At 40.2% G+C, this 12,209-nt stretch overlaps 1 protein-coding gene across 1 annotated transcript in view; it reads left to right on the plus strand.

Annotated features, from left to right (window-relative positions):
• Positions 1 to 12,209, plus strand: part of tns3.2 (tensin 3, tandem duplicate 2) — a 55,677-nt gene that overhangs the window by 40,940 nt on the left and 2,528 nt on the right. The window contains exons 17-25 of the mRNA XM_008284067.1: positions 6,369 to 6,525; positions 7,046 to 7,503; positions 8,802 to 8,885; positions 9,034 to 9,165; positions 9,404 to 9,499; positions 9,873 to 9,950; positions 11,549 to 11,626; positions 11,814 to 11,982; positions 12,094 to 12,162. Of these exons, the coding sequence (XP_008282289.1) occupies positions 6,369 to 6,525; positions 7,046 to 7,503; positions 8,802 to 8,885; positions 9,034 to 9,165; positions 9,404 to 9,499; positions 9,873 to 9,950; positions 11,549 to 11,626; positions 11,814 to 11,982; positions 12,094 to 12,162 (1,321 nt within the window). The remainder of the gene's footprint in view (positions 1 to 6,368; positions 6,526 to 7,045; positions 7,504 to 8,801; positions 8,886 to 9,033; positions 9,166 to 9,403; positions 9,500 to 9,872; positions 9,951 to 11,548; positions 11,627 to 11,813; positions 11,983 to 12,093; positions 12,163 to 12,209) is intronic.

A 12,209-nucleotide genomic window follows, 5' to 3' on the forward strand; every position in this document is an offset into this window, starting at 1 on the left:
AGCTGCACCAGACGGCTGATTGCTTTCTGATATTGCCAAGTGATACGAAGGGGAGAGCATGCATGTAGTCTGTAGTGCTGGTAGTTTATCACTGGCATTCCATGTGCCTTATTGAAAATTTTTGAAAGTGGCAGAACAGTTTTAGAAATGCTGCATACAGTCTAAACTCTGAACAGGAATTTTACTGATTTCCACCAATTGGCTTCATTACTAAATACAGAAAATGTCTATATATAAAGTTCCATTGTGGCAGCGTGTGTTCAGCCTTCCTGCTCACCCTCAGCTGTTTGTAAACAGGAAACAGAGCTTCAAGCATCCAAATGGGCACGTTGGCAGAATTTTATTTGGAAAGGAAGGCCCGACTCGGGATTCTAGTTTTATTAACATCAAGGTCCAGTATTGACTTTTTGTCCTTTTAGGGACTAGTCTTTACATTTTTGCCTGTACTCTAAGCTACTTTTAGATGAATATTACTCAATAATACAGAGCCTCAGTGGGTCTTTGGGCAGCAGCAGGTGTCTTCCTCCTCCTTTTGTTCCCCCTCTTCCCTCTATCCCCCTGAGAAGCTGCAGCCTGTGATCGCTGTGAACAGCTGTAGCAAACTGCAGACCTTCTGACCTGTCAGCCTCAGTCTGAGAGTCTGTGGAGAGTGAATGCTTGCATTCACATTCCTGTGGTCAGTAGGGTGTTTATCCAGCATTACTGCATGCGCATCATTGTGTTTATGCATGTGTGTAGGCTCACCCTTCTTTGCTGTGATGAACAAGACAATGAGTTTCTTTGTAAGATATAACATGTGACAACATTATGTTTTTCATCTTTCTCTTTGTTTCTTCTGCATTTCTGTTCATGCCATCATGCTTATGCAACAGACAGCCTGGTTAAAGGAGAGAAGTATTAGTTCCAGATAACTTTGTTAAAGTTTTATTGATTATTGAGATTTATCTTCTTTCAAAGCATGAAGGTATGCGCATATTTGCAGCCGGAGCCATCTAGCCGTCACTCTCTGTGATCTGGAATGTGTATGTGTGTTATGGGTTGAGGGGCGTTGCTGGTGGTGGTTGGCAGTCGTGCCCACATGGGTCTGTGCCATCTGGAAAAGGTTTTGCACGGTACGACCGTAAACTGAAGAGGCTTTGTGTTCACTCAGAGCTATGCACAAGTGAAGAGAAAACAAACTGAAGGAAAAGAGCACTACATTTTCAGAAAATACAGAAACAACCCAGAGTTTCTAAGATAATCAGGTGTTTGTTCAGCTGACATAATGATTACCATCTTAGTTTAGTATATTATCTTAACATTTGCTAATTTGCAACAAAATGCTTGACAGGTGGGACTGATGGAATTAATAAATGTCATATTGGACAAGTTGAAATTTGGGTCTGATGATGGAGCTGGAACGAAAGTTAAGGGATTGCTAAAGTTATTACAATGCATCATGAGGGGAACATGAACATTTGCGTAAAATTTCAAATCAGTCTATTCAAACGTTGTGGTATGGGCAGTCATGTGGAGAATACACAGTACAAAGATTGATGAATGTAATGTGGGACCAAATTTCAAAACGTCGCCTTAAGCGTTAAGCTGTTACAAAGTTAGCATGCCATGTTAAACTAAGCCTAAGCAAAACCAGAGGACCGGCTACCTTCTTTCAAGTCAGCTATGTGACAAAATTTCAGGTTTCAAGTGAAAAACAACAGATAGCGAGTGGTGGATCACATGAGGACATCGCACCCTCACTGTCATTTTTAAAACGTCTAGCAGCACCATCCAAAGTGTCCGTAAATTTTGATGGGAGCAGGAGAATCTGCATATATGCAGACTTACACAAAAGCCTCATAATGTCCACATCTGAGCTCTCATGCACTTCATGATTTGACAGTGGACTTATCGGGAACTCACCTCAAAGTCTGTGAGTGTGGAGACTGAAATTGGGTTAATGAGCTGCAGAGTGTCAAACCCCTTTGATGACAAAGACACGGCATCATCACTGGTGCAGCACCCTTTCAAAACAGCTTGGGGTATCTAAAAAACGATTAAGACCTAATTCTGATCTGATCCCTTCACACACTCACTCCATCGCCAAGCGTAACTCAGTGTGGAGTCACACTTATGGCCATGAAGGGCCTCTTATTTCAGTATTAGGCTATAAACACATCAGTAAGCTGTGGGAAGTCCTTGTCTTCCTAAATGAAACAGGAATTTCCAATCAGCATCTGTGGGTTGTGATTCATACTGCTGTCCATCACCTGCTAGAAAATGCTCTGTTTCAATTTTCCCAAATGCTCCCACTTGTCTTCATTCTTAACCTCTTTCTAGAAAACTGTTGTAAACGGGCCCACCCGCCAGGTAGCTGGAAGAATGCCCCTGAAGGAAAGTTTCCTACTGAGATGTCATTGCAAATCAACCATTGGTTGCTTAAGGGGGTGGGGGTAACGGTCAGTGCAGTTGCCACATTGTGTGACTTTGTTTTTGAGTACAGTTTGTCAGCCCTCGGGGGCCCCCTCAAAGCCTGGGGCCCCATGCAGTTGTCTGTCTTACCTGTTCCAACACTGCACATCCAAGCGCAACAAAAAACTGCCAAAATATGAGGAACCAAGCAGTACACCCTCCAAGTAAGAAGTAAATGGGATGAATTGTTGAAAATAACAGACTCCTTTCTATATAGTTAGATGTTGCACAGAGGTGTACTCAGTTTTACTGTAGGTTCCATAGCTTCATAAATACTTTATCAATCCCTAAGGGGGAATGCATTGCTGTAGCAGCTGACACATTATCCAGTAACGTGCACATGGACAACTCAATACTGTGAGACAGAAAGGCAGGAAACAGGAATAAGTAAACAGATAGAAGAATGTCAAGTTCTTAAGTATAACATAAGGAGCAGTCATATCAGACAGTTGTAGAAATAAAGCAGTTCTAAAGGCTATTGCACTATGTATGAGACATGTATTAATTCTTCGGTACCTGGAGAATTTAAAAGAAAAAGAGCTATAATAAAGATAAATACAGTCCTATAAGAAGACATTTGATGCAGTACAATAGGAAAGAGTTGTGCCATTAGGGATGCTATGACAGACAGGGAACTGACTTGTAATGTGTGTCACAGAGTACGCTGTTTCTCCAGGATCCTTCATTAATGCCTGCTCAGCTAGAAGTGTGTAGCTGTGGATACGGCGTAGCATGGATACAGGGGGTGAACGGTGTGTGAGGGTGTAATAACCTCAAGTCTTATCTGAGGTCAGAGGTCAGGGTGGGGTCAGTCGTTGTTGCCACAGTTTGGACTGTTCTATAATTAAGCGTCGACCTGCGATGAGCAGCAGATGTGACAAACCACAGCGAGGAGAATTGGCCGTGGGAACAGAGAGAAATGAAACGCGGCTGCTTTCTGGGAATCATCCCGAGAGAAAATTGACAGTGACTGTGGGAATGTTTGCGGAATCCTGCTGCCCTCCCTTCAGTCTGTGTTTGTGTTGGTTCCCTGTAAACAACAACACGGACTAAAAACATGGGCTGTCTGAGCCGTGCATTAGTGGATGAGTGTGTGTCTAATTAGAGGCAGAACACAATGTAACCTGCTCTGGACTCTTGACCTTTAACCTCAGAAAGTGCGAGCTGAGTGTCACCTGTTAGTCTCTGGGGTATCAGATACTCCAGGGAAAGTGGAGATACTGCACTGTACTGTACTACAGATCTGAGGTACTTTATTGACTGTTTTGCAAACTTCATTGATTTTCTTTACGTACAGTTCTTTACTTTCACGTCACTACAATTATCTGGCAGCTTTAGTTACCAGTTACTTTACAAATTCATATTTTTTCCACACAAATGATTATGAAGAACTCAAAAATCTGGTTATTTATCTTGAATTAAACTACTGGTTAATGTATTGATTTAAAGAAAATTAATTAGAGACTAATTGGAGACTATTTTGATAATTATTTAAGCAAATTTTTAAGTAATTTTGAATGCAAAGATGCCAAACATTAACTGGTCTCAGCTTCTCAGGTGTGAGCTTATTTTCTAAAATTAATCAACAAAACAAATACAGTTATAAAAATTATTATTCTTATCACTACAAATGTTAAGCGTGATAGTTATTTTAAGACATTTCCTTCAACTTGTGAGTTTTGCACTACTGGATGGACGAAGCAAGCATTTATGATGAATGAATCTCGGATCTTTAGAAACTAAAACAATTCATCCGTTCATCCAAAAATTTAAATAGTTATAAATTAGCTCAAGTTCAACCATCTGCAAGAACAAACGCTTGCTTTTACTGTATTTTACTGTGTCAGTAATTTTAATCAAGTGATAAACAATATTATAACACTTGTATGTGTCACTGGTCTACATTGAGAGTGCGTATATGGGACAGAATGTTTTTACAGCATGATACTACTTTAACTTAAGTGTAAGGTCCTGAGATTGCATTCAACTGATTATCAATCAACCATTTAAAAAACAAAACAAACAAACCAAAAAAAACCCATTGACTGATTTTTATTAAATTATTTTTGTGTTATAGAGCAAAGAATAATTACAAACTTGATAGTTTAATGGGTAAATGGCATGTATTTGAAAAAATGTACCAAATGCTTTGCTTGTAAAACCTTCAATCTGCAAAACAACTACAGCTATCAAATAGAGTAAAATTATGAAAAATACTAATTCTTTCACTAAAATGTAATAAGAAAATTCATTTAAATACGCATACATCCAATATAAAGTGAATACTTTACTTGCAGACGATGAACATGCAAAACATAACTTTCAGCATGTTTAAGTGAGTCCTGCTCAGAGCAGCTGCCAGTAAGTTCACACTTTTAGACATCTGATACACCATAGATAATGTTAGCACCGTAGAAATGTGTGTGAGAAACACTGAACTGTGGGAAAGTCATGTTAAACACACAGCATCTCAACAGTATTGAGATTCTTTACTTAAATAACGATGCTCCAGCATCAATAAAATTCTTGTGTTAAAAAATCCCATCTAAACAATGTCTGAATTTATCATCGGGGGCCTGTGGACAAAGCTTTGTTTTAAACCCTAATTTGTTTTATGAATATATACCGAGCCACAAAACTGATAGGGCCTGCCATTGAGTGAGTTGATTGTTCAAAGTTCTGAATGCTCGATTAGTTAATTAAATGACCAGGAATCCATTTATTTAATCTAGGGACTTAAGTTGTTTCCTGTTTTTTATTAGTAAAATATATTTAGATACCAAGAGTAGCAAGATTTCCTGAGCAGAAGGCCCTTTTTTTATCTTATTATATAAGCATACATTGTGTCACTGTGTAGGAGCAGACACGGAATCAGCATTTTTATGTTCTTTGCTTAATGTATAAGACATCTCTGAATATTTATGCATTGGAACATTTTTTATTGCATTCTTTGAATTCATTAGCAGCACATGTGATTATATAATCCCCTTGAGATGATGCTGCTTGTCCAGTATGATCACAAACAAAGCTGGAGGCTGAGCGCAAATTCCTCTATCTCTGAGCGCTTGAATGGAGGGAAAGAGTGGAAGAGAGGAGAGGGGAGGGAAGGGGGATGAGGGAGGCAGCCAGTCAAACAAGGAGGTCTTTATAATGATTGACTGTTTTCACGGTGACTCATCGTACTTCACAGTCCCGTCTGTGGCCTGAGGAGGCCTGCCCTCGTGTTTGCTGAATGACACACTGCGTGTTCAGGATGTCAGGATGTCATGTTGGGATGTTTGGAGTGGCCTCCCTCCCACAGCACACACACACACCTCTGCTTCCACTGTATGCTGTCAGTCTCGGCTTCACAAGATTTTTGTTTGTTTTTCTGCCATGTAACCATGTAGAGCAGTGATTCTCAGCTTTTATCTTCAGATGTCAGATAAACTCCAGAAGTTCCCTCTTATTGACTCCACTCATCATGTTCCAAATGGGTTAATTTGTGTTGATTTTTAATGTTTAGAGGCTAAACTCAGAAGTTTCATCCATGTATTCAATATATGTTGTTATTTTAGGTGATGATGTTCTCACAAAATAGAATCCTAATGAATTCATAGTTGTAGACAAAACATATACTTGCTGCTGATACTACTCCAGGAATTATACCCTGAATAAATGAGGTTAAACAAGTTGTTGAATTTCTGTTAAACATGACAGGTGCGTTACTCTTTAACTCTAATCAAAAAAAAAAAAGGTAGGGTCCCAACGAAAGCAAACACAAATATCAGTCAGCATTGGGTAGTTAGACCAGTATAGAACTGTATCACTTTCTGGGAGTTTTTACAATACATCTGAAGCTTTTTTTATTTTATTTTATTTTGAGACCACATGTAGTTTAAGGGGATGAACACAGGTTTTTGTTCCTTTTTTGTCAGATTCCCGGAGTTTCCTGGAAAGTATGAACCACACCAGCAGCTCCACAGAGGGGGAGCTGTTCAGATCAGATGTGTCCGTCACTCCTGCTTCCTGTCAGAGGATCTTCGGCTCCATGTGCTCGGTGTCATCAGGCAGCCCCCTCCCACACACAGAGAGGTAGACACACACACAACTCTATTTCAACACCATGCAAATATGGTAGGCCATTGAACGGCCTGAGTTCTTGGTGTCATGGATTCCACACGACTTCAGGGCAGACCCAGAACTCGCTGGAGGGATTGCATATCTTATCTGGCCTGGGGAGCCTTGGGATTCCCCAGGAGGAACTGGGAAGTGTTGCTGGGAAGAGGGACGTCTAAAAAGACCAGCTTAGTTGGTGCTAGGAAAATAGAGGGATGATGGACAGTTGTAAAGAGTTACTATCTGAGCAACTGTTGCTTTTCTGTCTGACCTCTCATCAACATTCGTCTCCATCTGTAGAACTGTGGCTTGACGTTCATCACTTCAGTGCTTCTGCTCCTTCTTCAAATTAGACCACTACACTTGACTCTAGTTAAAGTTTATTAATTTCCACTCCTCATGTCTTTTGTGTTTCCATTTAACTTATTTAATGTGTGAACATGCTACTTGTTTACCTTCATTTCCACTTTTCATCTTCTCTCTTTCTCCTCCATAGCTCCACTCCTCCTCCAGTGTGGCATGACCGGACTCCAAGCTCCCTAAACTCCCCGTATCCTCCCCAGCCCTCACCCCCCCTCTCCTCCCTCAGCACTCCCAATGCCCACAGTTCTCCCCGGGGGGCCCTGAAAGGCCTGGGTGGGACTCGTGGGGTCTATAGGGGGACAGACAGCGCAGACTTGTCCTCACTGTTGTTGGGGAACGGGGGCCTGGAGCACAGCCTGCTGGAGGCCATGGAGGGCCTCGGGACTCTGAACCTGGGGGGAGACGGGGGCCTCGCACCACTGCTGCCTGAAAAGAGAAGAGGGGGTGAGGGGGGAGACCTTGGCTCACACTCCCCTTCTTTGAGTGGGTTTTCCAGCCCTCACAGTGGCAGCAGTCTCAGCATCCCTTTCTCGTCTTCCATGACCCCCGACCCCCTCAGAGGACTCAGTGGGGCGCAGTCGCCTGGAGCAGGTACACTGTCCCACATAGAGTGTCTGTCTCTGGCTTTAGAGCATTCGCCTTGTTGATCTCCCTCTGAGAAATGATTAGTTCATCTAATTCACAAAAAAAACAAAAAAAACAAAAACATTGTGGAAGTTTGTCCTTGACTTTGCAATAAGTAGTTTGACAGAGAAAACTTTTGTTTTGTAGCGCTTTGAAATGCTGTTTTGTATCAGCAGATGGAGTTTCCGTGATCATTCAGCTAACCTTTGCAATAGTCCCCTCAATTTTTACATAAATATGAATTATATTTTTCCAGATCTTTTGTCCCTTGAGAATATTTGAAAATAGCACTGCTTGTAAGAGAAATTCATTGTGCGAGCATCGCTGTAAGTGCGGATGAAGTTTATAATGTCAACTACAACATCAAAACAATGGGAATTAATGTAATTTTCTTATACTGATTAACTCTCTGACGCCCAAACAATTCCTGGTTGTTGTTTTTTTTTTTTTTGCTCCTGTCACTATTTACACACTGTGAAATCATTTTGTCCATGCAGTATAACAAAGCTGTGTTGGAATAATTCTTTTAAAAAAATGAAGCAAAGGTTAAATATATTTAATTATTTATTTTCTAAAATTTAAAATACCTGGAACATTTTCAATTTTTTTTTGCTTTTTTTTTTAAACAGAAAGAAGCAGCATTAGAAGCACTTTTTTGAATAAAACTATTCAAAACTTTTGAGAAGTAAGTAAAAAAGGTTAAGAAGTAAGAATAAAGTTACATTTTAGAAGGAAAAAAGTCATAAGACTAACAAAAAACTGTCTATATTTTGAAAATAAAGCTTAATAATTATGAATAAATCTTACAATTTGTAGGAAAAAAAATAAAGAAAAAGAAAAAAGCTGTGGGCATTTTAAAAATACAGGAAAACTTTGTCGTACTCATGAAGATTGTGTGCAGCAAGATCTGTGTTACGGACAAATTCTTTCTCATTGGTTTATTCAACATTGAGCGAAGAAATACACATTCTTGCGAAGCCATCCATTGATTTTAGTGCATTTAAGTACTACAAACAAAAGTTAATTTCCTTCAGTTCACCTTTATCCTTCCAATTTATTGGTGGCGCCATAAACCTCAGAGGACAACCAAATGTAAAATTATTTGAATGACTACACAGTTTCCTACCACTGTTGAGTCTTTTTGGAATTAGTGTGTACTGACCCTTTAACCAGTGTCTGTCTCTTTACTTTTTTCTATTTCCTGATCATATTTGGCCTAAAGCCAGCCTGAAACCTAACAGAAAGCTTTAATCTGTGTCTGGTAGACTTTGGCAGTAAGCAGGACACTGTGAAGTTTGTTCAGGACACATCCAAGTTCTGGTACAAGCCCGACATTTCCAGAGACCAAGGTAAATATTGGTCTTGGACCAGAGAGGCTAACAGCCACTCGTGAACAGATAATACACCCTTGTGCAAAGGTTTCCTCCATATACAGTCTGAACATGATTCTAACTTTAGCTTATCTCTATTTCCTCCCTCTGCTGACCTACTGAACAGCCATCGCAGTGCTGAAGGACAAAGAGCCCGGCTCATTCATTGTCAGAGACAGCCATTCATTTCGTGGGGCGTATGGATTGGCCATGAAGGTGGCCACACCTCCTCCGTCAGTGTTGCAACAAAGTAAAAAATGTGAGTTGAAAATACACAAGCAAAATTCTCTATTCTATGTGAATTAACTTTTTCTGAAGTTTCAAAGTTATAAAGATACCATTCTGAACAGAGCTGACATTTCAAAGCGCAGACTTCAGCACTTTAGGTCAGCTGAGTTAGCACTTTGCTTCCTAATCAAATTTGTTCTTTATATACAGATTTTTTTAGTCATGTACAAATGTGATTATGCTAACATACACTGAAATTGTCTCTGCAGTAGGAGATCTGTCCAATGAGCTGGTGAGACACTTCCTGATAGAGTGTACACAGAAAGGAGTTCGTCTGAAAGGCTGCCCCAACGAGCCATATTTTGGTGAGAATGCTGCAGCTGGACTGTGTGTACTCAAGATAATTCCCTGCTTCAGTTGCTGTTTCATTGAATATCAGAAAATAAGCTTATTATTTGCAGCAGGTTGTCTGTGCAAAACAAATCTCCATACATAAATATACAGAGAAGAGCATTGAAACAGTGGAATACAAAAGGTAGCACAAGATGATGACTACAGCCCGGTGAGCATCTGTTCATAGTCCATCAGTGAGGTTATAGCAGCACTGTAATCCAGGATTTTGTGTCTCCTCTTCCACCCTCTACTGGTCACTACATGACAGCGCAACTAGCTCCATCTTTCAGTATGTTGAGCTATGTGGTTTTGAAATGTTAATAATACATTTATTTTCCCTGACAGGAAGTCTCACGGCTCTGGTGTGTCAGCACTCCATCACTCCTCTGGCTCTGCCTTGTAAACTTATCCTTCCTGACAGAGGTAAACCTTGTCTGTGTGACTAAATATGCTTTTATATCACTGAATGGTACCATAAGTAGAGCTGGGAGACAAACTCTTATGCTTAAGGAGCACCCAGAGCCCTCTTTGACCCTCTAAAATCCAAGTAGACTCTGGGTGTTTGTTTTTGCTCCGTTCACAACATCCTCACTGTGGACTCATCTGTCACTGCAACAAACAGTTCTGTACCTCTATGAAACAACCATAGCTAGACATAGAGAAACTCAGAAAGGTCTTCTGTGCAGTACATCAAAGTTATCGTGTTACATTTTTTGGAATGCTTGTTTTACACTTTGACATTTCAGAATCAAAATGTTCAGCATTTTGTGTCCACTGTGTTACTAACACTGGACAACACTGGTGGCGCTACATACTGCTAATATTTGAGCACTTACATTTTTAACACTCCTACAAAGTCAAAGTATGCATTTTTAACTCTACTCTGCACAAGAAGTCTAGAAAGATATTTCATCATATGAAGTGTATTTTCTAACAACTTGCACCTTAGAATGCAGTTTTTAGCTGCATTTACGTAAACGTAAGTTTTCTTTTGCTCTCAGTCACTTTAATTCTAATTACATACTAATCTCCTGTCTTCTTTAAGTAAGTACACCCTGCAGTGTGGCAGAATTTTTTGTTTTTTACACGATCTGGTGCAAATTTTGGAATAAGAGATGTACAATAAAGATATTTTGATAAAATATCACTATTTTAAACATAGGTTTGGTTTATTGTCCTGTTGGAACAGCGCATCACAAAACATTAGGTCAGGGACCATTGGAAAGCTGAAAATCCAACAATTCTGATGATGAGATCAGGACTCTATAGAGTCCATGCCATCAGCTGCAGGACTCATGTTCTTCTTGCTGCTGTTCATATTCTCTGTGCCTGTGGCTGTGTGTTTGGCTTTGTTGTCACGCAGCAGAATCAATGACAGACCAGATGCCTTCCTGATAATACTCTGATATCTAACAAGCCTAGACCTTTTGCACAGAACTTATTTCGAAATTCGAGTATAATTCTAGAAGTCTTGTCATTCTGGTTAAAATCAGGTCAGGCTTTAACACCACCTTTGACAAACTGCAGACCACTCTGTGGATTTTGATTTGTTTACTTTAACAGTCACAACCACTGAAACCTGTGGAATCTCTTTATCACTGTTCATATCATGTGGCTTGACTGCTCATAAATAGTCATACGTCTTGCTGAAAGTCAAAGAATTGCAGTGTGTGGCGGCGGTTACAGACAGCAAAAAGTGCTGAAGAACCATCAACTAATGTTTATTTTTAGCTTTCACTGCTTAAGCACTGCTTAGCTGGCTAGTCCTGACTACACAGCACATATCCTACAACATACTAGAAATCTGAGGCAGCAAAAACAGAGAAAAATGGAAAACAACATTTAAACTGCAAAAAATGTGTTTGTGATTTTTATGTGATTCTCAGCCTTACATGCAGCGTGTGTGTACATGCGCATTCTTGGTACAATAGCATAATATGGATGAAAATGAACAGTGCATAGATGCAATTTGTTCATTTTTGCAAGTAAACTTGTTGCTGTTTTATTTTTCTTGCTTGCAGACCCAGTGGAGGAGATCAGTGACTCATCTGCACAAACTGCAACAAACTCTGCAGCTGAACTTCTCAAACAGGGAGCAGGTACAAGACTTATTTACTTGTATACACAACATTTATTATCAACACACAAATCCTCAGCTGAAACTTCAGTGAAGTTTGTATCCACTACAAAAGACACAACAAGTCCTCTTCGATTTGATGAATTCGGTAGATAGAGACTTTATTTTCACATGTTGGTGACATGCTCCCTTTATCTGTGGCTGCGTAGCGTGCAATGTGTGGTACCTGGGCTCTGTGGAGCTGGAGTCTCTGACAGGACACCAGGCGGTTCAGAAGGCGACCACGCTGACACTCTCCATGGACCCTCCGCCAGCCTCTACTGTTGTCCACTTCAAAGTGTCGGCACAAGGAATCACACTCACCGACAACCAGAGAAAGTGAGTGGTTGTGCACTTACAGCCCAAACACGCACATATGCACAGATTCAGGGGACTTCACAGGAAGCTCACATGTTCTTACAAACTCTCTGTCTTTGTTTGATCCAACAGACTATTTTTCAGAAGACACTACGCTGTCAACACTGTGATATTTTGTTCTCTGGACCCACAGGGGAGGAAGTGAGTTCTGACTTTATTTACACAGACTGCAATAACACAAAAATAGG

Source organism: Stegastes partitus, unplaced genomic scaffold (genome assembly GCF_000690725.1).
Source record: "Stegastes partitus isolate 25-593 unplaced genomic scaffold, Stegastes_partitus-1.0.2 Scaffold342, whole genome shotgun sequence".
NCBI lineage: Eukaryota > Metazoa > Chordata > Actinopteri > Pomacentridae > Stegastes > Stegastes partitus.